This window comes from Pipistrellus hanaki (assembly GCF_964339955.1).
Source record: "Pipistrellus hanaki genome assembly, chromosome: 15".
In the NCBI taxonomy this organism is placed as follows: Eukaryota; Metazoa; Chordata; class Mammalia; order Chiroptera; family Vespertilionidae; genus Pipistrellus; species Pipistrellus hanaki.
The window spans coordinates 4,790,708-4,816,607 of NC_140517.1; the positions used below are offsets into that span (position 1 = coordinate 4,790,708).

At 53.0% G+C, this 25,900-nt stretch overlaps 1 protein-coding gene across 2 annotated transcripts in view; it reads left to right on the forward strand.

The window, feature by feature from the left end:
* GNAO1 (G protein subunit alpha o1) overlaps positions 1-25,900 on the forward strand; it is a 95,807-nt gene that overhangs the window by 35,708 nt on the left and 34,199 nt on the right. For both annotated transcript variants that reach the window (XM_084861289.1, XM_084861288.1), the window contains exon 3: positions 22,977-23,118. In XM_084861289.1, the coding sequence (XP_084717415.1) occupies positions 22,977-23,118 (142 nt within the window). The remainder of the gene's footprint in view (positions 1-22,976; positions 23,119-25,900) is intronic.

Genomic DNA, 25,900 nt, shown 5'->3' on the forward strand with positions numbered 1-25,900 from the left:
TTTTTTAGCAGACCTGTTGGATCCTTTGATGTTTGGCCACAAGATAAGGTTTTCAAAAGCTGGTACCCAAGAGGGTCAGCTTTCTGTGACAGCCTTTGACGTACCACCTAGGCCTGGAATTTGAATAAGGCTGAGATGCAGGTTGGCAGTTCCTTCTCTTCCCTCTTCATCTAGAAGGGAGCATCTTTTCTTTAAAAGGTGCTTCCCACCAAAACCGGTTTGGCTTAATGGATAGAGCGTCGGCCTGTGGACTGAAAGGTCCCAGGTTCGATCCTGGTCAAGGCATGTACCGTGGTTGCGGTCACATCCCCAGTAGGGGGTGTGCAAGAGGCAGCTGGTCGATGATTCTCTCTCATCAATGTTTCTAACTCTCTATCCCTCTTTTCCTCTCGATAAAAAATGAATAAAATATATTTTTAAATAAATAAATAAAAAGTGCTTCCCGCTCACAGACATCCAGACGCATTCAGAGGCCCAGCTGGGTTCCACCTTCTCAGAGTGGAGACCAGATTGGGAAGTGGGGATGAACCCATGAGAACTACCCCACAGAGTAGAGTCTTGCTTTCCCATCCTATTGACATTCTTCGTTAGCGGTAGTAATGTCAACATGGCTGTTTTTGGAATAGAATTTGCTGAAAAGGTACTTCTTTTGGGAAACAGGCTCAGGGCTCATTGTTTTCCTCCCAACTCTGCTCCTGGTCTGTTTCGACCCTGGGAACAATACAGGCAGCAATAGACTCAGACCCATTGGCATAGCACGTCCTTCCACACACATTTATTCTTAAATAGCATTTTTGCTACATAATCAATACCTGCTTATTACAGATACATTAGAATATACAGACTTCAGAATGGAAGGAAAAGAACTATGACCTGTATTCCCACTACTCAAAGGAAACTACCATATATGTATATATCTCCAGACTTCTTTCAATACATGTGTACGTGTTTTTAAACAAAAATTAGTATCAAGTGAACACATAATTTTGTTACTCCTTCTTACATTCAGCATGCACTGTGAGCACGCTCCTGTGTCAACAAATAGAATTACAGATCGCTCTGTGTGCTCTGTGCATCTCCTAGAAGTTCTCTCTCTCTCTCTCCTCGCCGTCAGAGGTGGAGGCAACAGAAAACGTGCTTTATGGTTGCGTCGCTGACTCATATCTTGGGCACCTTGGAAAGTTTTGCACTGGCCCGTGACACACACTCTACCTGCGACCCTCCCCACATTGAGCTGTGACTATGAATGTGCTCGGTTCATCAGCCATTGCCAAGGTGAAGACCAGCTTTGGTGCCATGGGAAATGGCCGTGGTGACACTCAGAAGCACTGCGTAGTTTGTCTCAACAAATTAAAAAAGGACAATGTTTTAATAGGACTCTCTTTGGTAGCTAGTTGCTTTAATGAAAGCAGATGGGTCAGCATTCCCCTTCCAGCCTCGGCGTCCTGCAGCTGGGAAAATCCCTCCGGGGACAGAGAGGGTTCTAGAGACATCCTGGACAGGCCCTGTGCCCGGTGCTGAGCCCACAGGGACTGCGCCACCAGGTAAGAATAGCTGTTTTCTTCTGGAGTCTGCCGCTGAAGAGGCTTAGCCGCCACATTCTCCAGGTTTTAATGAAGACTTGTTTCAGGGATGAGTCCTGGGGATGATTGCTGAGTGTTTGTTAACCTGGGGGGAAAGTGAAGAATTTCCATATTTGGAGCAAATTGGCTAATGTGGGAACTACTGCATCTAATCCAGGGATGGGACCCTTGCAGAAGTCATCATTAATTACCCTTGGAGCCTTCAGCCATAGACCGCTGTCCCAAAGGAGAAGGCTAGGATTGTCATTTATTCATCAAAAGACAGCAACAGGTAGCATACAGTGTCTTAGAGTGGGTGACCCGCCAGAGACTATGGCAGCGCCTTTGGGGGTGGGGGTCTCAGCAACTCACCTTGAGCCATTCAAACAAAGCCTTCCTGCCCTGGCTGGTTTGGCTCAGTGGATAGAGTGTCGGCCTGCGGACTGAAGGGTCCCAGGTTTGATTCCAGTCAAGGGCATGTACCTTGGTTGCAAGCACATCCCCAATGGGAGGTGTGCTAGAGGCAGCTGATGGATGTTTCTCTCTCATCAATGTTTCTAACTCTCTATCCCTCTCCCTTCCTCTCTATAAAAAAATCAACAAAATATATTTCTTTTAAAAGCAGTCCCGTCTCCCAAAGGTGCTCTGAGGTCAGGCTTTCGAATGGCAGGAACCCCTTGCCATTGTCCCCTGGGGCTGCAGAAGGGGAATGAGGGAGTGGCCCAGAGCGTGGAGAAGCAGAAGGCCTCCCATGACCCAGCCGGAGGCAGGGCGGAGGCATCCTAGGTGTCCACATGGGACTCTCCTTCAGACCCCCAGTGCTCCGCCGCGGCTCCGAGGCAACTGCCCCCAGGGAACTCAGCGCACTCTGAGTGGTGACCATGCCTGGAGCCTGTGTTGTGATCCCCACCGGGGGGGAGGCCAGTCTGATTGAGCAGCAAAGCAAGGAGGTGAAGCGTCTCTTGTCAGGTCCCTTCCTGGGCCCTAATGGGCAGCATGGGCAGTCCCCGGGTGACCAGGTCGGGGAAGTGAGCCCCTCTTGTCCTCCGCCAGCCTTCTGATCAAGTCAAACGGAGAGCTTCCAGGGGGCACTAGGATGTCTCTAATATCCTTCTGAGGCTCGCTAATCTGCCCTTTCAACAAAGAGCAGTTTCTTACATGGCTTTACTATATGGTTTTGTTTCCACTATATTTGTTTTCTTTAAAATATATATATATATATATATATATATATATATATATATATATATATATATATATTTTTTTTTTTTTTTATTGATTGTTTGCAGAAAGGAAGGGAGAGGGATAGAGAGTTAGAAACATCGATGAGAGAGAAACATGGATCAGCTGCTCCTGCACATCCCTCACTGGGGATGTGCCTGCAACCAAGGCACATGCCCTTGACCGGAATTGAACCTGGGACCCTTCAGCCCACAGCCCAACGCTCTATTCACTGAGCCAAACCAGTTACGGCCACTATTTGTTTTCATGTTTATCTACTATTTAAAGCATACGATACTGGTTTTCCACTTAAGGCACTGATGTAAAATGTCTTTTTTAAGTAATAAGATAATGTTTCTTTCTTAACAGGGGTCCTCAAACTTTTTAAAGTGGGGGCCAGATCACGGTCCCTCAGAGAGCTGGAGGGCTGGACTATATGAACTACTAATCCCTACTGTAACACCTTGGCTGCGCTCACTGCCCAAAAAACCTGGCGGGCAGGATCAGACTTCCCTGGGGGCTGCATGTGGCCCGCGGGCCGTAGTTTGAAGACCCCTAGAATCTAGGATGTAGAATTAAATGACTCAGCTCATCGATTATGGCGGTACATGGCTGTAACCAAAAGTCATGAGAGACTAATGTTTGAGAAATGCTCAGCCACCGCTCCTTTCCTTCCCAGGCGGTCCAGCGCCTCTTCATGCCAGGCAGTTGGAAGGCATTTGGATGGAGTCGTGTGGGTTCTATCACTCACGGTAGCTCCTGATTACTGTGGCTGCTGACTCTGGCCAGAGGTCATACTGTCCGCTGGCAGGAACCCCGGCCTGAGCGTCCTGGGCTTGGGAGTTACTTGTACCTGAAAACAGCCCGCATTCCCGGGAGGTCACCGCCAGCGTTAGGGGTGCCATGGAGGTCACTCAGCCCGCCCTCCTGAGAGCCTCTGGGGCTCAGCAGTCATAGCAAAAACCCTAACAGCAAATGTGTATGGAACTCTTACTACATGCTGGCACTTCACGTGGGTTATCTTCTCATCATGCTAACAGGTTTTAGTACGAGTGGTAGTAATAAGAAAAAGAGGGAGAAGAAAAAGATGGGGGGAAAAGTCAATATTATCGAGTACTATCTTCAAAATGATCGGCAGGTTCAATGCAATGCCTATCAGAATCCCAGATGCCCTCTTTGTAGACATTGACATTGACATACAGAATGTCAGGGGACCCCCCAATAGCCAAACAATCCTGAAAAAAGAAAAACAAAGTAGGACTTACAATTCCCAATTTTAAAACTTAACTGCAGATCAACCATAATCAAGACTGTGATTTTGGTAGGCATATAGACCAATGGAATAAAATTTAGAGTTCAGAAATAAACTCATACATATATAGTTGACTGATTTTTTTTGCAAGGGTGCCGAGAGCATTCAGTGGGGGAAAAACAGTCTTTCCAACAAATGGCGCTGAGACAACTCAATAGCTACAAAGAATGACCTTGGATCCTTACCCCACACCATATGTAAACATGATCTCAAAATGCATCAAAGACCTAAGAGCAAAACCCATAAAACGGATAAATCTTTATGGGTTTGGTAAAGGTTCTTAGATATGTTACCAAAAGCACAAGCAACAAAAGAAATAAACAGATAAATTAGACTTCATAAATTTTGAAGATTTTATGCTTTAATGGACATCATCATGAAAATGCAAAGATAACTCAAAGAATAAGAAAACAGTAAAGGATTTGTATCCAGAACACATAAAGAACTTTCATAACTCAATAATGAAAAGACAAATATCCCAATTTAAAAATGGGCAAAGGATCTGAATAGACACCTCCAAAGATAATTTTTAAAAAATGGCCAATAACTCATGGTTTGATTCCGGGTCAGGGCACATACCCAGGTTGTAGGCGCAATCCCTAGTGGAGGGCATGCAGGAGGTGGCCGGACAGCGATTCTCTCTCATCATTGACGTTTCCATATTTCTCTCCCTCTCCCTTTCTCTCTCTGAAATCAATAAAAAGATTTTTTTTTAAAAAAAGGAAAAGAAAAACAAATCCTGGTAGGGATTCTATCTGTGATCAGACCCCGCAGGCTAACGAGACCGCAGAGCGTCTTTGCTGCCGGCTGGAATTACATCCGACCAGGCAGTAACCCTGGTTACCCCGGGCTGATGAGAAGCTCTGATTAGCAGTTACATACTTGACTCTGCTTGGCAAGAAGAAGAAACTGAACCCTCCATGGCCTGAGGGGTGCTGTGGAGTGGAGCAAGCCTGCATCGCCCGTGTTCTGTGGCTGCTTGGTGGGGAAGGCCAGCTGCAGGTTTGGGGATCCCACCTCTTTCTCAGATGATGGTTCTCCAAGGTCCTTTGGGCCCCATGAGACCCTCCCTTCCCTGGACTCCTGGCTTCCTGTGCTCACTCAGATTCCAGCTCAGGAGGCTTTGGTCACCACCCAGGAGTTCCTTGTGGGAGACTGGAACCGAGGAGGGCCGTGGGTAGGGGGCCAGCCACCGCAGCCAGGCTGGGCAAGCACCGTGCTGTCAGGAAAATGGGCAGGCTCCTCAGTGCTCTGAGTCACCACCTCATCCAGGTCTCTAGCACGACCCCCAGTTATGCCTGGAGAGCTCTGAAAATAAGCCAGGAATGGGCTGCGTTGAGGTCTACTCTAGCACTAGTATTTCAGACACTACTTTTCAAAACATGTTTTACTATAACATTTTCCATTGGGTAAAATCAACCTACCCTGGAGTCTTAGGACATCTGAGCCAGGAAGAAGCCCCTCAGACAACACTTATTTATCTTATATATGAGGAAAGCCTTTAAGTAGAGATGCCTCATCTACCACGGTTGGTCCAGGAGGCGTGGCCTCGGGTAGGCTGCTGATGTGATAATCAGGGTCATTTCTCCATTCTAGAAATTGGTGAGTGCTCCTTTTCCTCTGTGCAGCTGCTAAATTGGGTTTGTATGGATTTGTCTTGGAATCACAGCCGTGCTGTTCCCTTCGATTCAGTTGGCTGGGGTGTGTCTCTCAGGTCTATTATAGAAGAGTTCACGACCATGGCCAGTTAAAGGGGGGAGGTGGGGTGCTCTGGGGCCGCCAGAAAATCTTGCTCACTGACTCATGCATTGACTCCTGAACGCAGCAGGCATCGCCCTAGGTCCGTGGTTGGCAAACTGTGGCTCGCGAGCCACATGCGGCTCTTTGGCCCGTGAGTGTGGCTCTTCCACAAAATAAAACGGCCTGGGCGAGTCTATGTTGAAGAAATGGTGTTAGCAGAAGTTGAAGTTTAAGAAATTTGGCTCTCAAAAGAAATTTCAACCGTGGTCCTGCCGATATTTGGCTCTGTGGACTAATGGGTTTGCCGACCACTGCCCTAGGTAGTTGCAAAGTATGAAAGCAGTGGATGTCCTCCTGACCCAGAGGGAGCTGATGGGGGTGCCTGAGGAGGTGAATGTTCTGTAGGTGGGTGCCCTCGTCACCAGGGTGCAAAGGTGGGGAACCCTCGGGCCACGTGGAGGGCTGGCGACTTGAAGAGAGGGAGCGACTGTTGGGTGCAGGAGGCCCGGGGGACGTGCTCTGCAGAAGATAGCATTGAGCTGGTCCCTGAGGAGTCAGTCAGATTTGGGAACTGATAGGATGTACTTTCTCTGTCAAAACACGGCCCGCTGGGAATAGAGATCATTGCAGCAGAGACACCAGCAGGGCCAAGTTTGGAGGCCGGAGCTGGGAGTTCAAGGGGGAGGGCAGGTGGAGGGCATTCTTTGAAGATCACCAGGGTAAATCACCCCACCCCACCCCCCATCCCCATCCTCTCTGTGCTGGGTGTCCTGTCTGCACAATGGTGGGGCTGGTGAAACGGCCGGTCAGATGCTTTCTGCCCTGACATCTGAAGAGCCAGGCCGAGCACTGCCCGTTCCTAGAGGCGTGAGGATGAAAGGAGATGAAAGGAGATGTCGTCTGTTATGACTGGCTGGGAATCAGCGTGCTGATTAGCAGGAGACGTGCCTAAAGCGTCGTCAATGGCATCAAGCTGAAGAGTCAGCTCTAGGAGCCACCATCCCTGGAAGGCGTGGGATATGTGAACGGTAAAATACAAGGCGTCGTTAAGCTCAAGGGCGTGTTTTAATAACAGTTAATCAACGTTGGCAAAATAGTCAGCAAACATCCCCCCCTCTGCTCAGACGGGCCCTCGGAAGAAGGATGCTGCTAGAGAGGCCCAGGTGGTCAAGTACCCGTTGGATTTTCCCAACAGCCTCCTTCATAGGGAAGAGCTTGCCTGTGGATGGGTCTCCTCACGCACCCCACACTCCCCTGCCCTTGCCAACACACAAGCCAGCCTCAGCTGGGAGGTCCCGCAGAGGCTGGGGCGGGACCCGGCTGCTCCCAAGGTTGGTACGAGGGGAGCTTTTCCCTGCAGGAGTCATTTCGGTACCTACTGGGATCTCATCCTGAACTCGCCCACCAGCTGGGCTGCCACTGTCTCGGCATCTAAAGCAGCCCGTGCAATTTCTGGGAATCCATAAGTACTTCTCCTGGAGCACAGACAGCACCAGAGGCTTGAAGCCAGAAGGTACCAGCTCCTGAGGGCAGCCAGTTAGGTGTGTCCCCTGCAGAAGGAGCAACGGGCAGAAGAAATGATAGGGAGAATAGACATCGCCCTTCACTTTCCAAGTACAGCCACTCAGAGGAGAGGGGGAAATTCGTGTCCAGTGAGCCGATGGGCTCAGGAACCTGGGTTTATGGTTTACTGAGAACACCCATGAAGGGCCAAGGTGAACTGTAGGTGCTGTACTCTGTCCCCATTGGTTGTCAGTCTCTGGATGGCAGGGCGAATGCAGGCCTGGGTGGGGCAGCCTCTGTGAACCCAGGTCCTCGGGCTCTGAGGCCCACAGCTGGCACCCCAGACGCCAGGCTGCTGGCAGGACCCTGTGAGATGGGGGCTGGGATGCGGGGTCCTGCATCATACTGGCTGACTTGGCGGGGCATCCGGCTGCAGAGAGGAGGGCCAGCCTGGAGGGAGGGGGCATGAGCTGGGGCGCTCCACCCAGCGCTGGGCACAGAGCACAGGCTTCACAGGCTAACAGAGGCCTGCTGTGCCACCCGCTTCCTGTGGAACCCTGAGCAGGCGGGCTCATCTCTCCTGGCCTCCACGTGCCCTCTGTGGCGTGGGGATAGCAATGGTACCTTCCTGAGGTGTGAGGATGAAAGGAGATGGTGTCTGTACGCCGCTGAGCGTGGTGTCAGCCCAGCGTGGTTCCTCAGTGTGCTCCCGTGGGGAGGCCGCTCTCTCTTCCCTCCTGCATCCTTCCCTCCTGCATCCCTCCCTCCTGCATCCGAGGCCAGCAGCCTCCTCAGGGACTTGGGACTGTTGCCGTGGGTACCAGCCCTCTGAGGATTCACGTCCTCACTGAGTTCTCAGACTAGGACCTCCTCACCCACACACCATCCCCAGGAAAACTCAATCAGACACCCTCCCTCCACGCCATTCCCCCTGGCCCGGCCCGGCCCGGCCCCACTGTGGTGCCTTCTCCTGGGAATTGGGGAGGCCCTGTCTTCATAAGGGAGAGAGGCCCTGCTGCCTTAGGGTGCACGGGCCTGTCCCCCCTCCCACCCCCACTCCCCACACACACACAGAGCTCACAGGGCCCTCTGGCAGATGGAGCCCAAGTCACCCCGGGAGGTGCCTGCTGGAGCTGGATTCTGAGGCCGCAGAGAGATTAGGGGTGATGGGCTGCCATTCTTACCTCCTGGCCCAGCACTCTCAGCCGGAGGGTTGCTCTCTCCTGACCTCTGAGTGTCTGAGGAGATAGCACCAGCAGCAGCCACCGCTGGAGCCACGTGTTTGAGCAGGGGACGGTCCCACCCCCTCCAGGCCCTCCAGCCTGACCCAGGTTCTGGCCAGCTCTCCCGCGAAGGCTCCCTCAAGGACCCTGGGTCCGGTGCCAGGGCCCGTCACCCCTGCCAGTCCCCATCTCACCCGCAGCAGCGTGTGACTGGTCTTATCACAGAGATTAGCGGGGAGAAACCTGGGATGTGGCGTCAGAAGACGGCTGTTGGAGCCCCAGCCCGGCACCTGGCTAGCTTGTGACCTTGAGCACGTCCCGTTACCTTTCCAAACCCCTGTGTTTTCCGCTGGACCATGAGGAGGAGGATAGCTGTCCTTCCTCCTTAGCAGGGTATGTGCCATGCCCAATAAGATAGCCATCATGCTGAAACCGGTTTGGCTCAGTGGATAGAGCATCGGCCTGCAGACTGAAGGGTCCCAGGTTCGATTCCCGTCAAGGGCATGTACCTTGGTTGTGGGTACATCCCCAGTAGGGGGTGTGCAAGAGGCAGCTGATCAGTGTTTCTCTCTCATCGATGTTTCTAGCTTTCTATCCCTCTACCTTCCTCTCTGTAAAAACTCAATCAAATAAAAAATAAAAAAAAAAAAGACAGCCATCAGGCAATGCTTAGATGTTTGAGAGGCTTTAAAGCAAGCCAGGGATGCATGTGGGGAATGACAATGTCTTTTACGGTCCAGCGGGGCAGGTAGTGACCACTCTTTTCAGACATCTGATGTTGGCGGGCACTTTCACGGGACCACCTGCCAGCTTCAACGCTGACCTATGGGGTACCCCGCTGAGCTCCTCTCAGGCCCAGCCCCCCCACTAGGAGGTGTGCCCTTGACATGAAGGTCTTCAAAACCGGGCTGTGGCCTAGTGGGCTGCATGCTCCTGGCGTGTTCGGAAGCAGAACTGGGGGGTGTGGGTGGCAGAGTGGGATGAAGGAGCCAGCATGGAGCCTCTGCCTCCTTCCCAGGCTGGGAGTGGGAGGGAGCTGTCAAGTCTTCCTAGGACTGAGCTTCCAATTAAAAAACTAAAACATAACCCCCCCCAAAAAAAATTCAAACCCCAAACCTTGTTGAAATTCTAATGAAAAATTGTATCAAGTTCCAGTATAGATAGGGGAATTTTTTGTAATGGTCAGTGCTCTCATTCAAGAACATATATCTCTTCTTCAAACCTGCTTTTACAGCCTTTAGTGAAATCTATTTTCTTTTAAGTAAAACATACCTATTAAAAATACACATAATTTGCCCAGCTGGTTTGGCTCAGTGAATAGAGCATTGGCCTGCAGACTGAAGGATCCCAGATTCAATTTCAGTCAAGGGCACATGCCCAGGTTGCAGGAGGCAGCCAATCAATCATTCTCTCTCATCATTGATAATTCTACCTCTCTCTCCCTCTCCCTTCTTCTCTGAAATCAATAAACATATTTTTTTAAAAAAAATACACATATCTTAAAAATATATTTTATTAATTTTTGTACAGAGAGGAAAGGAGAGAGATAGAGAGCTAGAAACATCAATGAGAGAGTCATCGATCAGCTGCCTCCTGCACACCCCCCACTGGGGACATGCCCGCAACCAAGGTACATGCCCTTGACCGGAATCGAACCCGGGGCCCCTCAGTCCCCAAGCTGACGCTCTATCCATTGAGCCAAACCGGTCCCGGCAAAAAAAAAATACACATATCTTAATGTGCAACCTGATGAATTTTCACGAAGTGAATACTTCCAGGTGCTTGACACCCAAGTCACTCATCATCACCCCCACCTCAGAAACCGCTCCCTCGACTCCAGAAGCACTTATCAGATTGGCCTGTTTTTATAGTATTTTACATAATGGGAAGCCTACTCTTTTGGTTTTTTCTTTGACTTGACAATCAGGTTCATCTGTATTGTTGTGTGTGGTTGTAGTTTGTTTCCTCCCATTGCTGTACATTATTCCATTGTGTGACTAACCACAACCCTGTTCCTTCTGCCAGTAAAGGGGATAATTTCTGGCCTTGAACTATCACCAACAGCGCCTCTAGGAACATTCTTGAATATCCTTTGGGGAACGTGTACACATTTCTCTTGGGTGTATACCTAGGAATAGAACTGGTGGGCAGTAAGATTTTTGTGGTTTTCTTTGTATAGGTTCTGTAAGTTTCTTGTATAATTTATTCATAGATACTTATCATTTCCTCACTATTGTGAATGGGGCTATTTTCTGGATTTCCTTTTTCTAGGTAGTTGTTACTATGGAGAAAAAAAAACTATTAATTTTTTAATATTTGTCTTGTATCCAGCCACCTTACCAATTCTCTTATTAATTATAGTAGACTTTAAAAAAAAAAAATAATAGCCTCATGTTTTCTGGATACCCCAATCTCATTAAAAAAATAAAATAAAATAAAAATAAAAGCTATTTTAGCTCTTGTTTTACAACATTTGTTAGTAGTAGTAGACCATGATAAATAATAATGGTGGTTATCTAGTTCTTGGTGTTTTTTTTTTCACTGTTTCACTATTTTTTACAATTTATAATCATATTTACTATTGGGTTTTGGTAAATACTTTTTATTTTGTATACGTAATTAGCTTCTATTTCTGTTTCTTCATTGAGAATGATCTACATTTTACCAAGTACCTTTTTAGCATCTATTGATGTGACCATATGGCATTATCCAGGACATCTTGGTGGTTGTCGTGGTGAAAGCTGTTGAACTAAGTTTACTTCCCTAGAATGAACAGGTTTAGTTGTAACGTTTTCTTTTCATACTTGCCTTGATTCAAGTTGATAATTTAAAAAAAAAAAATAAGTTTGCATGAATTTGAATACATAAGAAGAGTTTGTAGTTTTCTTTCTCCATAGTTAGTTTAGTGATTAAAGTTATGGTGGCTTCCTAGCATTCATTGGGGAACTCTCCATCTTTGAGATAATGTTGGAATGATCTGACATTTAAAGGTCGGGTGAAATTCACTGAATCGGGCTGGTATTAAATACCCAGGGCCATTTCCAGGAGTAGATGTTGGTCCTCCTTCCAGTTTCCCGTTGGTAATTCGTCCATTCAAACATTCTTCTTCTTGGCCCCGTGTTAGTCATTTATCTTGGGCTGTGTCATCATCAGACTCAGGCTTATGTCATAGGGCTGCATGTGGTATTCCTGGTGATTTTGTTGTTCCTCTTCTGAAGCTGCGGTTGGGGCTCCTTTCTCATTTCTGATCTTTGTGTACTTGCTTTTTCTCTTAATCTCCTCCAGGTTTTATTTTACTTATTTTCAGTGGATGTATTTATACTCTCCACTATTCTACCAAATATTTAATCTTATTAATTCCAGCTCCCAACTTATTGATTTACAATTGTAGTTTCTTTTGTTTGGGCTCATTCTTTTGGTAAGTTCTTAAGAAGGCTAAGTTCCTTTAATTTTTTGTATTTCCTCTTTCATCGTAGAGGCTTTGAATTTCCCCAGAGCATGACTCTTGCTCTGTCCCATGGGAATATGACGGGCTCTCCTTAATTTCATCCAGGTCCTTTGTCGTTTTCCCTTTAATTTCCTCTTCAACCTGGATTTATCTAGGGTGGGTTTCTTCATCGCTGAGTCAATATTTTTCTTCTCACCTTTTTAAATTTCTAATTTTATTTATTTGTGATAAGAGATTGCCGTCTATAAAAGCTTTTCTTTGTAAAATCTGTTACCGTTCTATCTCTGTGACTCAATAGGTGATCCATGTTTGAGAAATGATCCAGGTTTCCTAAGCTAGACCATTCCGTAATCAAGGAATGTGAGGTCCTGCGTATTTCTTATAACTCGAATGATCTTATTCATTTTCTCTGTTATCTTCATTAATTTTTGCCCACAATAGCCGTCCGCGTCTGAAATAGACACTTTTGAAATTTCACACTAAAATTTTATCTCTTCCATACATGTTTTGTGTTGTTGACAGGTGCCTGGTATTTTTAACTACTTCATAAAGTGTTCCTTTTATCGCTACAAATATCTTTATTTATCCTCTGCACTGTTTTTCCACTAAAATGTCCCCTAACCTAATTCATTTGGACATTCCTGCTTAGCCCTCTGTTTGCATTTGCCTTGCATCTACTTGCCTGTGCATTCATTTCTGACATTTCTACACTTCATTTTAATTCATTTTCATATAAGCATCATGTACCTGCATTTAAGTTTTTTGTTTTAATTTTTTAACCCAATCCGACTGCTTCTGATTTTAGCGAGAAGCTTGGTCTGTGAACTGTTGCTCTTGATTTCATGTCTTCCATCTGATGGCATGTTTTTAATTTCCTTCCAGTGCTATTTTAGTATTTTGTTTTCCTCTTGTTTACCCTGGTTTGATGTAGTCGCTTTGCATTTCTCTTTTTTTCCCATGCCAATTGGGAAACTCCTGCTTTTCCATCTCGTTAAAGGTTACATTCTTTCCCCCTTCATTCATAATCAAATACATATTATTCCACTACTACTTGAAAACAAGATAACGGGAAATAACGATTTCTCCCTCCAATGGGCTCCATTTCCTCCTGCTTTCCTCCCTGCTTCCATGGAGGGGACTTTCAGAACCATTCCCAGGTCTCCGGCTTCAGAGGAGGCCCTGGGATATGTTTGCACTCCTCCCGTCGGCTCATTGATCTTGTCAGAACGGTTTCATATTTTCAGCGTTGGGGTGTGGTTGGAATTCTTCTTGTAGTTTCGTCCCTTCCCTTTTCGGAGTCCTTCTTCGTCCTTCCTTTCGATCCATAGACTCGGGTCTCCCATGTGTATTTAACTACTGGCTCCCCTCCATCCGTCCATTCCCATCCTCTGCTCCAAGGTCCCTCGCAGTGCGGGCCGGTCACTGTCCACGTCCCCCAGGATGCTTTGCAATAGCAACAAGGACACCGCGTTGGGCAGCTTTGCATCCATCGTGGGAGCGTGCTTCTCCCGGTTCTCTCGGTTCTCATGATGGCAAATCCAGAGCCTTGCGTTTGGTGTTACTATGCCTCTGACACCTCTGTAACACTGAAAAGTCTCCCTCTTAGCGAAACGAGAGAGAGAGAGAGAGAGAGAGAGAGCGAGAGAGAGAGAGCGAGCTCGAGCGCACGCACAGGTATCACACTCACAGTCTTTGGTAGACAACCGTATTTGCCTTTAGCGGGTGGGGAAACTGAAGGAGGAAATTTTGGAGGGAAATCAGCCGTTGGGCGAGGGGCCTGTTCAGTCTGCAGTGCCTGGTGTGCAGGGAAGGAGATGTGGAGGAGGCGGCCCAAGGCCTGAGCGGGGGCTCTCCATTGTTTAGAGTAGGGGTGTCGAACTCAATCAGAGAAGGGGCCAAAATCTAAAATCCAGCCTAAATCGCGGGCCGAATGGTTTACTGAACAGTCATAAACTGACAATGTCATAAACTGACAGCAGAGTGCAGTGATGACAGCGCGGTGCGGGCCACATTGCAAGGCCTGGCGGGCTGGATTTGGCCCGCGGGCCTTGTGTTTGACACCTTGCAATGTGGCCCGCACCGCGCTGTCATCACTGCACTCCGCTGTCAGTTTATGACATTGTCAGTTTATGACTGTTCAGTAAACCATTCGGCCCGCGATTTAGGCTGGATTTTAGATTTTGGCCCCTTCTCTGATTGAGTTCGACACCCCTAGTTTAGAGGTTGGGCTCCTTCCCCATTGCCAACCAGCGCGCAGGTCCCTTTCCCCCTGCTGGCCGGGTGCCTCTGAATGGGCTCGCTCAGGAGGCTTGCTTCCCATCACTTCTGCGCCGCTTCTCGGCAGCCGGAGCCACGTGACGGTCATTAGTGTTCCACGTGTCTGACCAAGCAGCACTTAAGTGCAAACATGGACTGTGGCCAGGCTCCCAGCTGTGCAGAGCCTTCTGGTTAGCCATGCAACCTGTCGGATCCGGCGGGGCGGAGTGGGGGAGGGAGGGGACGGGAAGGGGCCTGAGGCTGCAAGATGGAAGCAAGCTGGACCGTTACCCAGGCTTGAGCATGGTGCACACCGAATGCTCCAGATTCACAGGACCGCTCAGATTCCTGGTTGCCCGTATTTATTAGGGTAAACAAAATATTTAAAAATCTGCCATTAGTTCTAGCACCCTTCTTTCCTAGCAGCGTGCTGGGGATGCTTATTCTCCTAGGAGCATATTCTCCTAGGTCCTGGTGCCCCCAGAGCCAGCAGGCAGGAGACCGAGGGCTGGGAATTGCAGGGGCCTGAGGGTCCCTACAGAGCCCTGGCCCTGTCCCGGGATCCACCGAGAATGTCCGATTTTTTTATTTTTTTCAGGAGATCAGTATCTTTTTGTGAGAATTCTCCTGGACCATAAACATTTGCTCCTATTTTAAAAAAAATTTTTAAAAAAACAAAAAAACTAAACCAAAAACTTAAGACCATTGCAAGCCAAACAAAACACAGCTTCCTCTGGCCCACGTCCAGGCTGCCGATGGCCGGTCTGCGGCCTCTGCTCTGGGACAGCGGGACAGCGGGCCACCTCTCGCCGCGGTTCTCACGCGTCCCCGTGACTGTCCAAGGAGACCACGCCCAGGGCTCCTGGGACGGAGGTTACGGAGGGGACCCTGCTTCGGTCCCCGCTTCTGCTGCTGCTTCCGGCTCAGAGACCCTGACCCAGCAGATGCTGGCCGCCCTGTATCTTCGTGGCCTTCTCTGTAAAACAAGGAGGTGTATGTTCCTTGGCCCCGACATGGGTTGCGAGCATTCGATGGGAACACAGACACAAACGCCTGGCACAGAGTTAATGTTTAATCCCTGGGAGCTGTGCTTGTTGTTCAAACACCATCTGCGAGAACGCTTGTCCAAGCCAAAGGGCGTGTGGGGTACCGGTCCCCGTGCCGGGCAGAGGCACCCCAGCCAGAGGAGAAAGCCCCTCGCCACATCCGCCGCACAAGAGGCAGCCCGGCTGGACCACCAAGGCCTGGCTCAGCCCCCTCCCCTTCGTTCTGTTCAGGAGCGTGAGGGGTCGTGCTGATATTCCTGACGTCCTGGGACACGCCATCCTGGGAGACCCAGCGCCGTGATCCCGTAACTTTCCTGCGGGCTGGCGTCAGAGACCCCACACATTGGCCCTGCCATACCAACAGCCTCCGGGCAGCCCCTGCCCATCACAGGATTGAGGGGTGCTGAGGGTATGGGGGGTGGGCAGGAAGGGGGAGTCCTATCATCTCCATCCAGAGAAGTGAGGGTTCAGGGCCTTCTCTGGCGAGGTTTCAGTCTGCAGTCGGCCAGGGCTGCCCCCGGAGCCCGGTGGGTGCTTCTCACGTTGACGCACGCATCGCAGTCAAGGTCACTCCAGTGCACAGAGCCGTGCTGATGGCGGGACGCGCGGCCGGGCACATGCCTGGCTTCAGAGGGTCCGTTATCTGAGCCCGGGGTATGGTAACAGGCCTGGAACGACGCAGCGGGCCGGGCAGGATACTTGCTGACGCATTCTTGCAGCCGGAGAGCCCCGGGGTGTTCTGTGATCCGGGTGAGTCAGCGAGTCCCCGCTGGGGCTGTGCGGGAGGCCGGCCTGGCTCCCGAGGCCGCGGGCAGCACCTGCAGGAGGCCCGTCAGTGGCTGGAACCGAAATTGGATGGAGGGCACCGTTCGCCTCCCCTGCCAGGACGCTGCCTCCTGTCCAAAGCCTTGCCTCGCGCTTTGTGGGAGCTGGGGATGTTACCAGGTCGAACGTCCCTCTTGGGAGCTCAGGCTATGGATGCTGAAAAGTTGTGTGTGTCCTCTACCCCCTCCCACCATCTGCCTGGCCGCCCCGCGCTGCCCCCTGTGGCCCGTTACTATTCTGCCCCAGCCCCGGCCCCACTGCAGGGGCACTGCGCAGCGTGCAGGGCGGGGGTTTGGACCGTAGGCAGTGTGCATTTTCCTCTGGTCTTGACCCCGCATCCCTCCTGAGGAGGCCCGAGCAAGTGGCAGATGTCAGGGTGGCGGACTGAGAGGCCCGTCCTCCTTGGACGGCTTGTCTCCAGTGGGAGCCAGTCTCAGGCTTGGTCATTCAGAATCCCTCCGCTGCAGGCGCTGGACCAGAGCTGTCCTCCTCCCCTTCCTTCCCCCTCCTCCTTCCCCTCTTCTTCCTTCTCTTCCTCCTTTTCTCCCTCTTCCTCCTCCTTCTCCTCCTCCTCCTCTTCCCTCCTCCTCCCCCTCCTCTTCCCCCTGCCCCTCCTCCTCCCCCTGCTCTTCCCCATCCGCCTCCTCCTCCTTCTCCTCCTTGTCCCCCTCCTCCTCCTTGTCCCCCTCGTCCTCTTCCCCCTCGTCCTCTTCCCCCTCTTTGTCCCCCTCTTCCTCCTCCTCCTCTTCCCCCTCTGTCTCCTCCTTCTCCTCCCCCTCCTCCTCTGCAGAGGCTCAGGCCTCAGGGAGGGCTCGGGCTCAGGCACTGCTTATGCTCCAAGCCATCCACTGAGCTCCGATCCCTGCACGCCGACCCCCGTGATGGCAAAAACAGGCCGAGAGTGCACAGCCGGGTCTGCTCCCCCTGCAGCCCGAGTGGATGCCTCTGGCCCGGGGCAGAGCACTGCCCACCCCACCATCCCCAGAAAGGGCGATTGATGCGGGAGCCCGCACAGTGGTGTGTGCGGATTCTGTCTGTTCAGGCCGTGACCACGGCACCGTGGTCATTAGTGAGGAGCCTCATCTGCTTGGGGAAGGCCAGGGTGGGGACCCGGGGGCCATGCCGGGGCTGTTTACACTCACCGCACAGACTGGGGGGAAGGCAGGCTGACTGGGCGGGGGCCGCGTGTCCCTGTGGCTGTGTCCCGCGTGTCTCTGGGTCTGGCAGGCCTTGCCCTCACCTGGAATCCTCTCGCACTCGCTTTCAAAGACCTAACAGAGGGATGACGCAGAGGAGCCAGAAGAATGCGGCTCACGGGGTGCCATCCGAGAGCCTCGGGGGCCTGCCTAGGTGCACACGTGGCCCCCTTTGTCCAGTGAAAATGGATGTGGCAACAGACCCCTGCCGTTTGGTTGGGGGACGCGGGGGATGGGGGGGAGTAAACATGAGTGACCCCGGAGAGGAATGTGGATCAGACTTGCTTTTGGCGGACTTTTCCACAAGCATCCCCCGGAGAGGGGGTGAGAAATGCAATTTCCCCAGGGAGCCCCGTGGCCATGAACGCTCCTCCGTGGGGAGCCGAAAGGGTGCTGTTTGTTTGCCCCTTTGTCTCAGAACAAACACTCACCCAGGATGGCCGGCACCTGGGGAAGGTCTCCAAGCCGCCCACTGCATGTGTGCATGTGTGTGTGTGTGTGTGCGTGTGTGTGTGTGTGTGTGTGTGTGTGTGTGTGTGTATGTGTATGTGTTCACTTGCCAAGTGGTCTGGCCCAGGGTTCCTACATGCCCCTCTGCCTCCCGGGGCCGGTGGTGGCGTGTCCATGTCCTCCCCTGCCCAATCACATGCTGAGAAGCAGAAAAACAAGTCCTCACTGGAAAAGACCAGGAAGGGGACACCAAGAGCCTGTGAGTGCCTCTGCCAGGATGCTGTCTGTGGTCCGGAGAGAAGCAGGGGCAGTGACGTCCTTAGGGTTGGGGTGGTGTTTTTCTGTGTGGAGTTTTGTTTTGTTTGGGTTTGGGGGTTTTTTGAGGATTAGGGGCAGCGGACAATTCTTTGGGAGTTGGGATGCCTTTAAGAGAAGGAGCCATGTGCAGACCCACCGCTGTCTAGCTGAGCAGTGGCCTGCTTGGTTCAGCCATCACCAGCACTCATTGGCCACTCCCTGTGTGCTGGGCACTGCTCAGGGGCTGTGGTCAGTGAACGAGGCAGACAAGGTCCCTGCCCTCCTGAACTCTGGGCATCTGGGGAAGCAGGCGCCGTAGCAAGGAGCATGTACCTCAGGGGGTGGTAGGTGTTTGAGGAAGATAAGGCAGGTAAAGACGGGATCACAGAGGCAAGGGCCTCTTGGAGCCAGAGTGGTCTGAGGGGGTGACAGGTGGCAGGGCTTGAGCTCAGTGAGGTAGACAGGTCCTCATTTCAGAGCGTCCAAACCTGGGTCTTCTGCCTCCTAGGCCAAGGCAGGGTATCTGTCATTCATTCAAAGCTGGGTCCCAGGACTGAGACCAAGGAAAAAGGCACAGAGCCTGGCAGGCAGCTCTCAGGCACATACGCACATGCACAATGCACGTGTACACACACACACACACACACACACGTAGGATGGGAGCTGGCACACACATCCACCCCACCTCTGCCCCCAGCGCCGAGCGTCCTGGGGAAGGGCAGGGGCCATGCTGTTCCGCAGATAACAGCGGCAGCGGCCCCGTCCCGGAACCACGGGTCCCGGCCTGGCCCCCGGCTCCGTCTGCTGACCGCTGGCAGCCGGCGACTTTGCCTCTGGCCCGCGCTCCCTCCCTTATTAGAAACGGCCTCTTCGGAACAGATTTCTGCAAGTCACTGTCCCCGGGACTCACCTCTTGCTTTGGGCTGTCCTCCCCCTCGGCAGTGGCCCGCTATTCTCCTGAATTCCCTCGTAGTCTCCGTGGTTCTAATATTATTAGGCCATCATGTTGTCACAGAGCATTCGTCACTAAAGGGGGGGGGGGGGGTCCCGTTTATTTTCTAGATCACGTTTGCTCTTGCCATACACTCTCACCCAGAGCGAAGGAGCTGGCTTTTCCGCTGGGTCCTTTCCTCTCTTCTTTCCAAATCGCCGAGAGATCCCGTCTGCACACGCGTCACCCAGGCCCAGCCTGCGAGGCCGGGGCCCGCCCTGCCTCCGGCCTGCTCCGTCCGGGTGTGTGCCTTTGTGTCTTCATGAGGAGGAGCAGGCTGACGGGCCCGCAGCCTCCCCAGCAGCCGAGGGAGGCTGGGAAGAGCTCCACCCACAGCAGGGTCCCCTGGCAGGGGTTGGGTTGGATGAAGGAGGGCCCGTTCGGACCACGGGCCACCAGGCAGCCCGTGACGGTGGCTGGGCCACACGGAGCCACGCAGTGTGATTTCATGTCAGGAGAACCAGCAACACACAGGTGGGCTCCCAGGTAGAAGGCCTGTCGTAGACGCCAATGTGGTGGGCGGAGCCTCCCTCCGGGCGGCCACCGAATGGCAGGTTTTCTTGGCTCCTATTTCGCTCCGCTGTGTGGGCTGGGATCCAGGAGCGTTCCCAGAGCAGGCCTCCGTCAGGCCTGGAGAAGTCAGGGGAAGAGGAGGGGGAGCTTCCTTTAAGATGGGTCCGCACGTGGAGCAGAACCACAGGGGAAGTCAAGATGGTTTGGGAAAGCGCACAGATGGGCGGTGTTCTATTTTAATGGGTGGCTGTTTCAATGCGTGTTAAGAAAAAATATGTACTAAGTGGTGCATAGTCTTTTGCGATTGGGTCTCTGCTACCCTCACTGGCTTTTCCCCCACTCGCCCTCTTCCAACCCCACCGGCTCCTCATCCTGCCTCTAACACAAGGTGCCCCAGGACCTTTGCACGTGCTGTCCTCTCTGCCCCAAGTGCTCGTCTTCACATAAACGCAAGGTCCACTCCTTCTCATCATTCAGGCCTCAGCTTTACATGCCACCTCCTTTCCTGGCTCCTAACTCTGCCCCCCATCCATCATTAACTGCCCTTCTTGTGGGCATTACCCTAACATTGTTTGTTTGTTCACTTCTTTATTTCCTATCTTTCCCTTGTAGCCTGTGAGTCCTTTGAAGGCAGGGGCTGTGTCTGTCCTGCTCGCCCCTGTCTCTGGGTGCTCTAGGAAGTCTACCGGACAGGCAGCCATCGGTTGTGTGGGCAAGAGGAGGAGGGGACTGAAGGAGGCAGTACCCTTAAGGCCTTTAGCCAAGGCCTTTAGCCCTGGAGGAGAGCGGGGCTCCTCGCCCCCCATCGGGGCCTCCAGGTCTCGGTGCCTCTGCTCCCTGGGAACTCTGGGAACTCAGAAATCCCTGTCCCACCAGGATTCCTTAGCAAGACACACACATCCTACCTCTGCCCAGCCAGTCGCTTAAAACGTGGACACCCTCTGCCCCCACCACCCTCCCAGCACCCTGTTCGTTTAGCTCGAATCTGTCTCTATATGTTTTATTGATTTTTTGCAGAGAGGAAGGGAGAGGGATAGAGAGCCAGAAACATCGAGAGAGAAACATCAGCTGCCTCCTGCACACCCCCTACTGGGGATGTGCCCGCAACCAAGGTACATGCCCTTGACCGGAATCGAACCTGGGACTCTTGAATCCCCAGGCTGACCCTCTAGCCACTGAGCCAAACCGGTTAGGGCTCAAGTCTGTCCCTAGAAACTCCCCCTTTACGTAGATCCTTAAAGGGATTGTGGAGGGATTGTGGGAGGATGGAGCAGGGGGGCGGGGAGGGGGACAGCTCCTTGCAGGGGGCCGGGGGCTGAGGCAGGGAAGCAGAGGAGGGGCCGACCGGGAAGTGGAGTGAAAAGCAGCGTGTCCCGGCAGCTGAGGGGCTGTGAGCCTTGAACCACCAGAAACTGGGGGCAAAGCTGTGTGTGGGCTGCACTCGTCACAATCTCAGAGGCGTCTGTGGTTAGAGAGTGGCTGCTGGGCCGCATGACCCTCCAAGGTCCCTTCCAGCTCCCGAGCCCGTGGCTCCGTGACCATATAAGGCCGCTGTGTCTGGGGAGCCTCACTGCGGCTGAGCGCAGCCCTGCAAGGAGGAGAAGCAGAGAGCAGGGGAACCCGAGTCCTGCTCCTGCCGGGGCCCCAGGCAGCACAGGGGAGCCCAGGGGAGGGGGCCCGGGGTTCCCAGAGAGCTCCGCCCCTCTCGGAGGGTTTGGGTGCTGCTCTCCCTCCCTCTCCCCATTCCCACTTGAGACCTCCCCATTGCAATGCCAGGTTTCCGGAGTCCAGCCGGGCGGCCCCGGTCCAAAGTCGGACACTCAGGCCTGCAGAGTCAGCCTTGGCTCACTCCCCGTAGTGCCTCTGGTTTGGTGGCTTACAACAGCTCTCAGGGCCCCTGAGCTCCAGGTGGGCATCAAGCTCGGCTTCCCTTTGCTGCCCTGGCTCTGCCTCTGCAGGCATAAAACACCGGTGGGTTCCCGCCCTGGCATCACATGTACTCACACGCATACGCACTCACACGTCTGCCTCCTTCAGTGAGCTCCTCAGAGAGGGGTGGTTTTGTGGCCCCGTGTTCTCCGGCTCCTGTAGTTATGAGTTCTGTCCGGGGCCAGCCTGTGCCAGGTGGTATGGACAGGGGGAAACTGGGGTGTGATCACCTGAAGTCCAAGGGCGGACAGGCTGGTGGCAAAGACAGAAGGGTCATTAACAAGACTGCTCAGCGGTGACCCCTGGCTGTGGTTGTCATACAGAACATGCTTCAGATGCTATTGGCTGTAAGTGACAGGCTCAGGTCCTCTTGGTCGGCAAACTCATTCGTCCACAGAGCCAAATGCCAACAGGACAACGACTGACATTTCTTTGGAAAGCCCAATTTTTTAAACTTAAACTTGTTCTAGCACCACTTCTTCCGAATGGACTCGCCCAGGCCGTGGTATTTTGTGGAAGAGCCACCCTCAAGGGGCCAAAGAGCCGCATGTGGCTCTCAGCCGCAGTTTGCCAACCACTGTATGAGCTTATACAAAAATAGGAAGGATTTACTGGCTTCCATCACTCACCAGGGAAGGGGCGATGTTAGCTTCAGGCATGGCTGGATCCAGTGGCTCACAGGATGTCTCTGGGACATGACATTGCACTCTGTCACTCGGTCCTGGAGAGGAAGATGCTGCTTGCTGACTGCGGCTGAGGTGCCCAGGTGCCTCCCTCCTGCTCTCCCATGCCTGGCCTTGTCTCCCTCCGGACTCAAACCCGGGCTGTTTCTCCAGCCTCCAACCAGATCCCTCCCTGCCTGGCCTCACACGCCTCGGGCTGGCGTGTAGGAAGTGCTCTGATGCTCACTCTGTGTGAAGGCCGGTCCGGTGGTCACAAGCAGGGCCTCGACTGCCGCTGTGTGGCCTCGAGTGGGTGGCTTGCCCTCTCTGAGCCTCCGTTTCCTCCCCTGTACGTGGGAAATCGTAGTTTTGATCTCCTAGGATTGTTCTGGATCTTAAACGAGACGGTGTGTACAAAGCACTTAGCACAGAGGGGAAGCCCTGCCCTCCTGAGTGGAAGGGGAGACCCTGAGCTCCGCTTAGAAACGAGAAGAGCTGGCATTGATTGGGTGCTTCGTGCGCGCCCTCCTGTGCTAAGCGTGCTCAAGTGACGCCCACACCTGCTGACGGCCGTGCTCGCGTGTGGAGGGAATCTAAAAAGACTGCCTTTCTTCCCCACGATTCTGTGTTCATCAGATTAATGTTCGGGTAGATTTTTTCCTTCGGATCCGATGGTCCCAATGCATCGGCTCAGTCATGCAGCTCCCGGGTCAGACTCGGCCCTCGGCCCCCTCCGCCCGGCCGAGGCTCGGGCCCGGGGCGGAGGCGCGCTCATCGGTGGGTGTGTGTGCTTTCTCCCCAGGATCATCCACGAGGACGGCTTCTCGGGAGAAGACGTGAAGCAGTACAAGCCCGTCGTCTACAGCAACACCATCCAGTCCCTGGCAGCCATCGTCCGGGCCATGGACACCCTGGGCATCGAGTACGGCGACAAGGAGAGAAAGGTAGGCCGCCGGGCGCGGGGCCCGGCCAGGAGAGGGCCTGTGTCGGTCCCCTGCCGCGTCCTCCTGGCAGTGCCAGTCCGCCTTCCGGGCGCAGGAGGAGACGGTGCTGTGTGGGGGAGAGAAGTTAGTCAGGAGCCGCCAGGAGGCCACCCCACCTGGCACGCGCAGACAGGGGCTTCGCTGGGGGGCAGACCTCCCGGCAAAGTCGCCAACAAGGACAGCAGCCTCAGAGCTCCAGGGCTCATCTTGCAGATGAGAGAGGGCGGGGGACTGTTCTGAACGGGGACTCCCACAGCACTGCATAGTACATTAAAAAAAAATTAACATGTTTTTATTGATTTGAGAGCCACAGGAAGGGAGAGAGAGGGAGAGAAACATCGATGAGAGAGACTCATCCATCGGCTGCCTCCGGCATGCCCCCAACTGGGGATCAAGCCCGCAGCCTGAGAATGTGCCCTGACCAGGAATCAAACCGGTGACCTCTTGGTTCCTGGGTCCACGCTCAACCACGGAGCCACGCCGGCCAGGCGAGGAACTAGGTCTCAAATGCAACAGCCTACCTGGCCACCATCCCTCCCTAGGAGATCTCTCTGTGCCTTGTTTGGTGATGGTGGGGGAGGAGGGGTGGCGGGGAGCAGCCATGTGAACAGATTCTTCCTTCCCTTGAACCAAGGGGTGTGCTTTCTGCCTTGGGGGGGGGCGGGGTCTGAGAACCTAAGGGGCTCCCCTCTCTGTAGGAAGGGGACGTCCTAGACCAGGGACTGTTTTTCACTTGAGTTTCCAGGCGGCTGATAAGTGGTGGATGGGATAAGTACATAAAGGCTTCTTCTTTGCAAACGGCCTGCATTAACTGTGAGCTTGATGCAGCCACACTGGCAAAAAGAAGTTATAGGGAGGGAGGGAGGGAGGGAGGGAGACAACCTCAGGGAATTCCATCCAGAAGCCGCTCTCGGCCCCCTGGTGGGATGCTGAGTGACCCGGATGGAGAAAGGGGAGCATGTGGAGGCCTCCCGGGACGCTGGCCCCACAGGGAGCCTCTGGGTGGGCAGCCCTGACCACTGACTCCTGTGTGGTTTGCCGTGTGGTGAGCAGACATATCCTGTCTTTGCTAAAAACCACCTCCATCCCTGAGGAAAACTCTCAGTCTCACCTGCGACCGAGCCGAACTGTGTGTGTAAGACTCAATGCTGATGCACAGAATTCTAACGCCACGGCCCAGCGCCGGCCCAGCTCAGGCGCTGGCTCCTCCGGGGGCGGGGAACCAGGTGAGGCAGTGTGTCCGAGGCCAGCCCCGGGGCCAGGGAGCTGGGCGCTGCCAGGAGGGCCTGTCCCCAAGCACTTCTCCCCGGGGTCGGGCCAGAGCAGGGGTCTTCAAACTACGGCCCGCGGGCCACATGCAGCCCGCAGAGGAGTCTGATCCGGCCCGCCAGGTTTTTTGGGCAGTGAGCGCAGCCGAGGTGTTACAGTAGGAATTAGTAGTTCATATAGTCCGGCCCTCCAGCTCTCTGAGGGACCGTGATCTGGCCCCCACTTTAAAAAGTTTGAGGACCCCTGGGCCAGAGCGTCGGGGCCCCTGGAAAGAAGGCATGGCCGTTCTCCAGCCTGCTTCCCTGTGAGCTCTCCCGCTGGCTGCTTACACGTGTACACGCACTTAGATGCGGAACGAGCAAGCGCGGTGGGAGTGGAGCTGGAGAGAGCAGACGGTCAGCAAACACCGGTTCAGACCCGCCGAGTGGCCAAGGTGGCACGGGCTTCATTCGTTTTAGCGGTCACGGCCACGGTGGTAATGAACAGCTGTGGTTTTTTTATTGAATGGATTGGGGCGGCATTGGTTAATAAAATTGCAAAGGTTTGAGGTGCACGATTCTATGACACGTCATCTGCCTATTGCACTGTGTGTTCAGCACCCCAAGTCCAGTCTCCGTCCATCACCATCTGCCCCCCTTGACTCTCTTCCTCCTCCCCTCGCCCCCTTCCCCTCTGCTCATCCACATACGTTGTCTGAGTCTATGAGGAGTGTGTTGTGGTGTTGGTTTTTGGTTTCTTGTTGTTTTGTTGTTGTTGTGTTGTGTGTGTGTGTGTGTGTGTGTGTGTGTGTATGTTTTGCTTAACCCCTACTCCTTCTTCCCCTAGCCCTGCACTCTACCCCCTTCCCCCCTCCAACCGACGACAAACAGCCATCATTTATTGAGCACCTACTAGCTGCCAGGCACTGTGCTGAGCACTTTACATACATCCACTCATTTTATTTTATTTTATTTTATTTTTATTAAATTTTTTAAATATATTTTATTGATTTTTCACAGAGAGGAAGGGAGAGGGACAGAGAGCTAGAAACATCGATGAGAGAGAAACATCGACCAGCTGCTTCCTGCACACTCCCTACCGGGGATGTGCCCACAACCAATGTACGTGCCCTAGACCAGAATCGAACCTGGGACCCTTCAGTCCACAGACCCACATTCTATCCACTGAGCCACACCGGTTTTGGCATATATCCATTCATTTTAGTCAACTCTGGCCTCCGAGCCCAGAGCAGGAAGCACTTGCTCTGACCTCCTGACCCGGACGGGCCCTCGGTCTGCCTCTCCGCAGAAGCGGGAGCACGGTGCTGAGTCTCAGTTAAGCAGCCTGCAGGCACAGGGGACCGGCGTGCCTAGTTTTTCCTGTTCCCAGAGGAAAAAGGGAAAGTACCTGTCATTTCATCGCTACGTGAGTCCATGTGGGTTGAGTACCAACCACAACCATGTGTCGGCTCTGTGCCCAGCCCTCGTAAAGGCTC